Genomic DNA, 11,378 nt, shown 5'->3' on the forward strand with positions numbered 1-11,378 from the left:
AGTTTTAGTCTTCATAGAGCTTCCATTCCACGCTACTTCTTCACGATAGACATCTGGCACGGATGTCTCTCCTGTTTCTTTTCGACCTACGGAAAGTACGTGTCGTAATGCGTTTCTTCCGGTTCGTTCGGTCGATGCTGACTCGTTGCATTTCAGCATTTTACTCACCTGTTTCATCTTTACATTGCACTCGGTTGCACTCTGTTAGCAGAAGTGATAGAGAGAAACAGATTGAGATAACAAACTTTATTATTCTAGGATGGATCTTTTTTAAGAACAAAATGAAATATTCTAGATAAATATTATAATAAATATATAAACAAAAGATTTTGCGTGCTCGTGTACGTGTGTGTGTGGGTGTGTGTACACGATGTCGGAACGAAAAGTATGTAGGATTAAATCCAGATTAAATCTAAGAATCAATTTGGTTTTCGAGATCTTCATCATTTATAAATACATCCATCTTGAATTAAAGAGAATTGACAACTCTTTCAAAAATGTTAAATAGCAATTGGGATTAAGTAATATGTCGTTTGAATGGGCTTTTAATTTTCTTTACAACGATGTTATAGTTCTTTTTTTTTCTTTTTTTTTTTTTTTTTTGAATTAATAATTTCCAAGAAAATGTTTTTATTTTATTAAAAGTATATCGTGGGATCTCCGTGTAATAATAAAGTGTTGAGTGTTACATCGAACATTTCAGAAATAGAGAATAAGAGAGAGTGAGAGAGAGAGAGAGAGAAAGAGAAAGACAGAGAAATCTTGCTATCTGAATGAGGAAAATTGAGGCGAATAAACGGAAACCACATAAGGGATTAAGTAGAACAAAGGTTGGATAGGGATAGGACAGAGAGATAGAAAACGTAAAGCTGGCCGACATATAACTTGTGCCCTAAGTAAGTCGAGATATTCCTCGATTTAGAGATAAAACTTTTTTTTAGGGGATTCTTCAAGGTGAATAATGGTTATTGTCTCGTTTAAAGAATATCGTTATGTTCGATCATTCGATCATTCAAGATAATTATCTCTAATTGCGAGCATGTACATAGATTAATTTCTCGATCATGATATTTTATCTTCATTAGAACGAAATTGTAATTGATTAATTATTATCGTTAATCGTTACTTTATATCTTATTATATTTATTGTTTTATATATTTTATTATATTTATTTATATGTTTTCTTTTTAATATATTTTTTCATTAAGACGTATCTAATTTTTAGACTTTTACAATTGCTATTTTATGTCCTTCTATTAGAAGTAAATGTTAGATAAAGTGGATATTATTTTAAATGAAGGATCATTGATCGAACGGTAATCCAAATAATTGGTTCAACTTTTGTCTCCGTATGAAACGAATTTTTTAAAGTGAATATAAAGTTGAATGGGGAAGAGGAGGAATGGAGATAAATTAGGATGGTAGATACAGCATACGATACCATTAAAAGTATTGCCGAGTGCAGTTCGTGGATATAAGTTGTGAATGAATTTTTGTAAAAATGCGATCTCACGAGAGATATAACGAAGAGAAAAAGAGAGGGAAGTATGCGACAGAAAAGGAGAAGTGAGAAGTTCGCGAATTGCCATCTGGAAATGGTTATCTAGAAAAGCTTGCGAAAAATATTGCGTGTTCTAGTATTCGTGTCAACGAGATGAAATACAACATGAATAAGTAACAAGAAAAAGAAAAAGAAGAAGAAGAAGAAGAAGAAGAAGAAGATGGAGAAAGAAAAGAAGAGGAAGAAGAAGAAGAAGAAGTGGAGAAATCGTTGGTAGAAAATTTGTTCGATCGATTTTGAACTTAGACTTAATGACTTCTCGGAACGATTTGGTAATTAAGGGAAGAGAAGAGAAAACTTTTACAATTTCGGAAGTATTCTAATCAAAGGACTAACATTTTCAAAGCATGGACTACCATCAAGGTATTCGAGTTTATTGATTTTATTTTGAACGCTGGTACAATTTTCGATCATGATTTATAAGAAGGTATTATAAATAATTTTGTGTTTTAGATTCTTTTTTAAAAGGGAGAAAAAAAAAGAAAAAAAAATAGGATTACAAAAGTACTACTAGATAATTGGTATCAAATTTGTCCGACATTTAATATCATTATCATCATTATCGTCATCGTCATCATCATCATCATTATTATTTTAAGCGATCTAAAGTTGCAATACTGCGATCAAAATTATTATTATTATTATTATTATTATTATTATTATTATTATTATTATTATTATTATTATTATTATTATTATTATTATAAATATTATCAAAGATCTATCCAACATAAAGCGTACAAAGGCTTTGTTAGCTGTACCATGTTAAGACAACGTTCTCCAACTTCTGACAGGTAACTCTCGAGCATATTTATACGACAAGGCCATAGCATCGACGATCCTTTACTGTGGCTTGGTCTTCGTCTTTCCCTTTTACAAGGATATTCTCGAGATAAACCCTTAAGAAAAAGTGTGGAGGACTTGTGTCAAGAGAACGAAGTAAAGGAGGCTCGTTTGCTAAGGACTTTTTTTTAGGATCTTGATAAATTGCCGGTATAACGTTATTACGATGTAAAGAACTTTCAATGGCTGTTAATTACATTTGTTGATTCGTTTATTAATACGTTGATTTTGTTAATGACATCGTCCTAACTTTATAATTTATATATATCGAGTGACTCAGTAATCACGGTACAAAGAGCTGATTTAAAATATATATATATATATATATATATATATATATATATATATATATATATATATATATTGAAATTGTAGAATATAAATTTTTTGATGATATCTATTACCTTTGATTTGAGATTATCGAAATTATATTATTCACAAAAGGAAGCAACATTGAAATATTAATTCATGTTCCTAATCGATTTTTATAATATTATTTCTTTTTTTTTTTTCTTTTTTATAAGGTCATTAAAAATTGTCTTTGCGCGTATTTTCTCTCCCCTTCTCTCTTTCTCTTAATTTCTTTTATTATTTAATAAAAACTAAGCAATAGTGTGACTCACTAACTATAATAGATATAAAAGTAATATGACAAAGACTTCGTATAGAGTTTCGTAATCTTTTAAGTTAGCCAAGAGATAGGAAAAGAGTGTCGCTCTTTCATCGTGGCAAAATTTTAAGATAGACCTTCCGTCAAAGTTAAAAAGAAAATGGGTAAAGAGCTTACCTTTCCGAGAAGATAAACCGTTGCGATGTAACCTAATATCACGATACCGAGGAAGAACCATGTAACTCCTTTTGTCCATGACTTGGAAATACCAATTTTCTTACCTTCCATAATGAAGTAACGCATACCTACGCATAGATATAACAGGGAAACATATACATGTAATTAAATTACATATAATTAATTAATATTATTATATATAAACATATCATTAAAATACGTATAATTACATTAATGATAACAAAAAAATTGTTAATTATTCATCGTATACGAATTGATCATGTTATTTCATACAATAACTCACCCCAAAGACATACGATTATTAAACCAATAGTCACGATGGAGAGTAACGTAAAGATTAGAAGATCGGATTGGATGTTTCGTCGATTATGCGGATGAGTAATCCATATTCTCAATGACTTGGGCCTGAAGGTTCCCATAAAAGTGATAACTATGCAGGTGAAAAAGCAGATTGGGTTCTGACCAGTTAAGCGAATCAATATTATCCTTAACGATCGGAACGAGAAATCGTTTCAAATTACAATGTATAATTCTTACCAAGTGTAACGAAGCGTTTCCACGGCGTTAAACTGATAATTACACAATTCGCAGTAACTTCGACAGGACTGATTCAACCATCTTTCCAAGCACGATAAGTGGACATAGGCTAAAGTTCCCTTACACCTAAATTACATTAATTTGAAAAGCTTTTAAGTAAATTTGCTGCAATTATTGATTTCTTATTAATCCTTTGAACAGTAAATTCACATTTACCTGGAATGTTTTAGAAATGTTAATTACTGAACAAGTGTTGTATTTCACAGCAAATGATTAGAATAGTAATTAGTATTAAAATATCAAGTGAATTATCGATGATATTGATTTGACGTAAAATTCGAAACGTGCATGTAAGTAGTTTCGTACTGCTCAAAGAATTCATTTCTGATTCTCAAAGGGTTCAATATATATATGGAATATATAGAATATATAGACTTATATATATATATATATATATATATATATATATATATATATACACACACACACACACACACACACACGTAGTTATATATACTTTAACTCGTAAAGGACGGGAAAAGTGAAATTCGACTTTGTACGAGGTCACCCAACGAATTTTCTCTCGGAAGGATCTTTACAACTCTAGCACCCAAGTGTTTTATTGTCCTCGAAAGTCTCTTCGCGTCATAGTTCGGGTCGAGTACGTCTTCGAAATGTACGTAATTTTTCGAGACTTTCCAAAAATGCTTAAAACACTGCTAGCTCCATAGAAATTCTCTGTCAAACTCTTCATGAATAGTGAACCCTCTTCATGAATTCTACGGGCTTTAGAATTTTTCAAGCGCCACCATCTTTGCTCATTTTTAAAGATACTGGTACGACATGAATGATTATTATTATTATTATTATTATTATTAATAATAATAATGATAATGATGATGATGATGATGATGATGATGATGATGATGATGATGATGATGATGATAACAATAATAACAATAACAATAATAATAATAATAATGACGATCATAAAGATTGAGAATACGTATTTCAATTGAATACGTATTTCAATTTGATATAGTTATTTTCATCATTCTCTCTCTTTCTCTCTCTCTCTCTCTCTTTCTTTTTTTTTTTTTTTTTAGGATACTATTGGAAGAGATCGAAAATATTGCAAAGATGAAAAGATTGAAATTCCCGAGCCATGTCGAAATATCGTAGTGCTCTAGTTCGTTCTCGCGTTTCTCTCTACGGTTCACCTCGTAATTTCTCACGGCTTTCCGTGATACCGTTCGCGACAGGTTTTACAAATCATTCGACTGTTTACGTCTTTGCACCGTTCTCGACTCCTTTCGCTATGTTGTAACCCCTTTTCTCTGTCTCTCTTCTTTCTCTTTCTGTTTCTCTTTCTCTTTCCTTTCTCCTATGTACGTATGTGAAAAGGAAGAAACTAGAGTAAAAGGTAACATTTGCACCCTTTTCGCTTCACACCCCCTCGACTTACGTTCCGATTTTCTTTCCTACGAATTTGCAAGAGACGTTCACCCAACTCGTTTGCACGCATACGAACATTTCATTTTCGAGAAAGGTCGTGCAAGCCGACGACGTTTCATTTTCGGGAAAAGGTCAGACAAATTCACGGTACGATACAATTTTCCTTTTCGCGACTTCTCTCTCTCTCTCTCTCCCTCTCTCTCTCTCTCTCTCTCTCTCTCTCTCTTCTCTCTCTTTTTCTTTCTTTCTTTTTTTATTTCTTTTTACTCTTATCTTTATCGTAGAGTTTTTTATAAATGGATTTTATCGTCTCTAATGACATATATCCCTATTTTGTGTATATACATACATATATATAATAAATAACATATAAAAAATACATATACATACATATATATAAAAAAATACACGCGTGATCGTGTGTGGTATCTATCTTTATCTATCTATCTGTATTACGTATGTATGTATTTGTGCATGCCTTTATATATATATATATATATATATGTATATTTCTTCATATTTATTTTTTTTTCTTTTCTTTACGTTTTATACAAAGTATTCCGTAACATTATATAAGAAATAAAGATTTCTATTATTTGTTAAATTAGCAGATAATTTTACATCTTTTTAGTAACAATCGAATTATTAATCATTAATTAAGTTAATGTTTTCATTTCTTTCGATTAATTTCTTAGCTTTCCACTTTAATGTATATTTCTTTTTTACGGTGAAGCGTCGTTGCGAAACATCTATCTACACTATACATTGTTTTTCGTACCTTACAACATATATTTTACGAAAATATCTTAATAAACCTGTAGATCCGTGATGCAACCGAACAAAAAATGAGTATGTAAGGGAAAGAAAATTTATGTACATTACTGTATGTACATGTACGTATATTTTCACGAAGGAAAATATACTATAAACAAAAAGCAAAGCTAAATGAAGTGGTACGCGTTAATTTAAAAACCGAATAAAAAGTAACTAAGCTTCGAAAAAGGAAAAAAAAAAAAAGAAAAAAGAAAAGAAAAATAAAGATTTATCAAGAATCCAATCATAATTATTCGGTCTTGTTAAGTTTCGACCTCGCATCGAGTTAATGATTATGATTATGATATTAACGAAATCGTATTTACACTGTTATTTTTCTCCTATGCATTTACAATAAAAAGTTCAAAGATTATAGTTGTGATGTAAAATAGGACGAAAAAACAATGTTTTAACGGTGTCATCGTAGATGGACATGGTACCAATCAACGTGAAAAATAGTCACATCTCGTCTATTGTCTTTCCTCGCATTCCGAAAAATTATTTTTTTTTTCGTATTTATTTGGAACATCACTATATATATATATATATATATATATATATATATATATATATAATATGTATATATATACGCGCTCGTGTGTGTATATATACGTAAGTCTAGAGCATCATGAACTTTTCTACGTTGATTGGTCGATTGGCATGCGCGCTTGGAAACAGTTATCTGTCTCTAAAATTTATTTCCAGTTTATTCTATCTTTTTTTCTAGTTTTCTTTTTTTTTTATTGTTGTTCTTTTTTTAACGATGCGAAAAAGTAAACGCGCGCTTGCACCTAGATATACCGTTGCCTTGTTATATCCAGTTTTCAGATTGTTCTGGTCGGCGATGCACGGTATGCCAGGAAATTCAAATTATTCTGCCAGCGTGGAACATGATATAAGCATTATTAGATGAGAAATAATACAGACAATGGAATTAACACGTATTCGTTCCCTTGCACATATACATATACTTTCTAGAAAAAAATTTCACACGTTGAATCATAGATGCAATTTGTTACTCGTTGATTCCAGTAATCTCCTCGAATTTATCTCTTTTTTTTTTCGTATTATTTTATCGTATTTTCTACAATAAAAAAAATACACACACACACACATATATATATAACAAAATTAAACTGTCTCCTATGTCGATGTCGTATTATCGACAATTTTTTTTATTCGCATTATGACAATACAATGTGATAGGATGTTATCTGGCTTACATTAAAGAGGATTTTATAAAGTTTTATTAAATCCAAGAAGAGTATTACGAGAAATAAATATGATAACGTTTATAAATCTATCTTTCTTTTGAAATGAAAAGAAAAAAGAAAGAACAAAAAACTAAACAAGCATTGGAATCATTTCGAAAAAATGTTACTTTCGTATCGATCCAACGTTGGATAAAGGAATGTACCATACAATCGATTTCGAATTAGAACTTTAAATCATTAAACGTTGTTGCGAATATGCCCATTCATTTTGATGAACGGTACATAATTAAAGCCAGATGGTTTGACCGCTTTTGAAGAAATTCAATTGAATCGTTCGTAAATATTTCTTGAATATTACGATGGATATATCATTATCCTATATAACATTGTTATTAATTATTAATTAATTAATAACAACCTATATATTGGTTCGAATGAAATCAACCTTTCATAATTATTTCATTTATTTTATATAATTGATTTATCGTAGATTAAAGATTAGGAAAGTATTCCAAAAAGAATTTCGAAAGTTAGGTCGAAAATATGTTAAGAGTTGCAGAAAAGAACAGAGAGAGAGAGAGAGAGAGAAAGAGAGAGAGAGAGAAAGAGAGGGAGAGAGAGAGAGAGAGAGAAAGAGAGATGGAAGACAGTTGTTTCCACGAGTTTCCGTCGACAGCGTTCTACAAATTTATTACTCGGAGTTCCATGGTCGCGAACGTTTCCCGTCGCGTCGGGGGAATTATAAAACAATCAGGAAAATCTCAACGGGACGAGTGTCGCGAAAGGACTCGGACGATCGAAAGTTTCTCTCCGTGTCGCATTTGATTTGATTTCTCCAGTATGCACTTACAATTATACAGGGACGAATCGCTTAAAAATTCTCATCAATTTCGAATATATTTGATATATTTTGAGGATCGTGAAGAAAAATAATATAGAAATAAATTCACTTCGATCGAATTTGTACAGACCCAATTCAATGAAAAATAAATCGGACAATCTTTATTTGATATGTATACCATTTAACTTTGTCAGATCATTATTAGTTCATTCTAGATTATTATCAGATCATCCTGTATCACGAATCGAAATATTAGATCGTCATAGATTATAGTCATTATATTATCAGGTCATTCTCTATTACCAATCGAACAATAAAAAAAATCTTAACACAATAAAGAAAAAAGAAAGAAAGACAGTAAAAAAATTGATTGGAACAGATGATATTCAAGGGTACGAACGAATAAAAGCATTTTCTTTCTTTTTTCTTTTTTTAAATCAAACTATTAGATTCATCATCATTGGTATTTCTATCGTTATTGCGTGCAACGTCCTTAGAATTTCTATCTGTTTAGAGGGGGTAGGTATTCAAGTAGGGCTCTTAAAGCAGCTTGGACGAGATGCACGTCGTGATTGCATGGTTTGCGCGTTGAAAGCGTGGCATACTGCTCCGAAACCATCCTGAACCATTCTGAACCATCCTGAACCATTTTCACAGTGTCACGTGACTCCGGACGAGTCGAGATTAAAACGGTACAACGTGGGCTCAGAGCATTAATTCGATTAAAGTCGGGGTGTCACAGTGGTCGACGCTTTCTCTCTATCTCTCTCTCTCTCTCTGCTTTTCCCACCCTTTCTAAGGGACGAATGTGACTAGCTCGAAGAGAGAAAGAGAAAGACACGTAGAGAGGGGTGAAAGAGAGAGAGGAGAAGAGGAAGAGAGCTAGAAACGACAATTGAGAGTGATTGAAAGGCGCGAGGAACGTTTGCCGGAGCGTCGAATTAATTTAGCGGCTTTCAGGGCCACGTGAAACACGTGTAACGACGCGCACTCTACCTACCTACCTACCACCTACCTACCTACCTACCTACCTACCTACCACCTACCTACCACCTACCTACCTACCTACCACCTACCTACCTACCTACCTATCTACCTACCTACCTACCTACCTACCTACCTACCTACCTACCTACCTACCTACCTACCTACCTACCTACCTACCTACCTACCTACCTACCTACCTACCTACCTCCTATCAAGTAGAATCTATTCGTACAATTCTGACGTCATCGTTCAAGGATTCAAGCGGAACATGTCTATTGTTACAACGAGATCGACTATCGATTGCGTTATCGTTTGTTCTCAACATCCTTTGTTCCAACACTAATCGATTTGATTAATCGAAACGAAAATTTTCCATGGATATTTTTTGATATCGTTCCTTTTAAAATCGTACATGGGTAATATGTAATCGATTTAATTAGTATGTATTTGGTTTAGAATTTAATTTAATTTAATTTAATTTAATTTAATTTAATTTAATTTAAGCATTTCTCTTTTCTCTAATTGCAAGATATGTATCTCTCGGAACGGTGATATTTAATTTCATTGTTGTTATACGATAATCGTGAGAAGATAATTGTTCGGTGGACTACAGGCAGAATTAATTAGAGGTTCGAATTTATATATCTATCGTTAGTGAAATTTCTGATTTTGTATTGGAGGGATCAGTTTTGATAAACTGATCAGACATCGTTAGTAAATATTCACCTAATTTAACAGGGATAATGTGAGATTTGTCGATTATCATGATTTGGGAATAAATCATGGATAGATTTATAAACAATAATTATATGATAATTGATATAGTTTATAACGATACAATTATATGATAATCAATTATCGATATATATATATATATATATATATATATATATATATATATTAGAAATTATTTAATATTTTGTAAAATTCTTTGGTTTAAAAGAGGAAAAAAGGATTATAATTATTAACTAAAATAATAAGGAATTCTTTTCGTTTACTTCTTATTGAAAATTCCAAGCGAGTTTTATCAAATCCTCTTTTTCTTGGAATGCTTTTTACCTGCACGGAGAAACAAGAGGTTCCATGATGGTGTTGGTGTGACATATCCGACAGACGTTAGAACCAACGGAGACCAAACTGCGGGTAAGCCGATGTTGTTGGCCAAGCCCGAGAGACATTTGCTGCGTGTCGCGGCCATTTAAATTGCAGGAAGGACCCTCGGGAACTACTACCGGTAATATCGGGATGCTGCGCTCGTGATCCAAGTTAACTGGAAGCGGATACGCGCAGTCTGGTGCATATGTATGATCCACTCGATTCTAGTTGCTAAAATGTGTGAGAACGTGTGAGTGTGTGTATATACGCGAGCTTAAGTCGACGAACTTCGATCTTCTTGGCTCGAACATTGGACTTTACTTTATCAACCAAAAAAAAATATTCGTTAATCCGACAACGAACAAGTTTATTGGCTATGTAGTTAATGATTGGGAAATATACAGAGTGGAGACATTTAATGGGTGTACGTTTCGATTAACTTTTAAATTATTCAATTTATAAAAAAATTGTTTTATATAAAACTTTTATAATTTTTTAATATCTACATTTCCGATTTTTGTAAATTGTAATTTAAGAAGAATATATACAAAGTGTATATATATATATATATATATATATATATATATATAGAATAATTTTTTATAAGAAGTATAATTTAAAAGTTATTCGATGACTCAGTCAGTATATCTACGAATAATTTAAATAATATCGAATAAAAATGGCTTGCCCGTTTTATCATTAAAATATAGAATTCACGTTCGTCTTCGATTTTATATAATAATAAAATAAAAAAAAATACGTCGTAACATTATGTTCGTAATTAATCAATCATTAATTCGCGAAATTGTTTTAACGAGCGAACGAGTTGGATATCAACTCGAACGTTGTCTCCTTGGAAATAATACTTCATGTTGGACGAATGAAAATCAGATTTCGTTTACGAATCCTTGAGGTTAATCAGAAGCTCAAGAAGCTTTTAAGATTCGTTGTACGCGAGGAACAAAGTAAACAGAACGCAGAGTGTCGTATGCTCGGTTTACGATCGACACGTGCACGTTCTATTCTCGAATAAAATTTCAGACCACGCGTTCCCAAAGCGCAAAGTGCCGACTGGTCTGTTAGTTACTTCTTCGTTGATTAACTTCTCGGCGACGAGACGTTTCGCGTTGTATTCAAGGAGAAAACAAACTTTTGTCGCACTTTCAGCCTCCACAAACGTTTCCTCTCTCTATCTCTCAATCTCTCTCTCTTTCTCTCTCTCT

The 11,378-nt window shown here is 32.1% G+C and overlaps 2 protein-coding genes across 2 annotated transcripts in view; one reads left to right on the forward strand and one right to left on the reverse strand.

Annotated features, from left to right (window-relative positions):
* LOC122631069 (zwei Ig domain protein zig-8-like) overlaps window positions 1-11,378 on the forward strand; it is a 269,300-nt gene that overhangs the window by 86,173 nt on the left and 171,749 nt on the right. The gene's annotated exons all lie outside the window — the stretch shown is intronic.
* The window catches only part of LOC122631070, a 13,179-nt gene that overhangs the window by 1,464 nt on the left and 337 nt on the right, over window positions 1-11,378 (reverse strand). The window contains exons 2-4 of the mRNA XM_043816292.1: window positions 3,751-3,876; window positions 3,497-3,643; window positions 3,193-3,320 (exon numbers count right to left, since the gene is read on the reverse strand). Coding sequence (XP_043672227.1) covers window positions 3,193-3,320; window positions 3,497-3,632 — 264 coding nt within the window. The 5' untranslated portion in view covers window positions 3,633-3,643; window positions 3,751-3,876. The remainder of the gene's footprint in view (window positions 1-3,192; window positions 3,321-3,496; window positions 3,644-3,750; window positions 3,877-11,378) is intronic.

This window comes from Vespula pensylvanica, chromosome 8 (assembly GCF_014466175.1).
Source record: "Vespula pensylvanica isolate Volc-1 chromosome 8, ASM1446617v1, whole genome shotgun sequence".
Classification (NCBI taxonomy): domain Eukaryota; kingdom Metazoa; phylum Arthropoda; class Insecta; order Hymenoptera; family Vespidae; genus Vespula; species Vespula pensylvanica.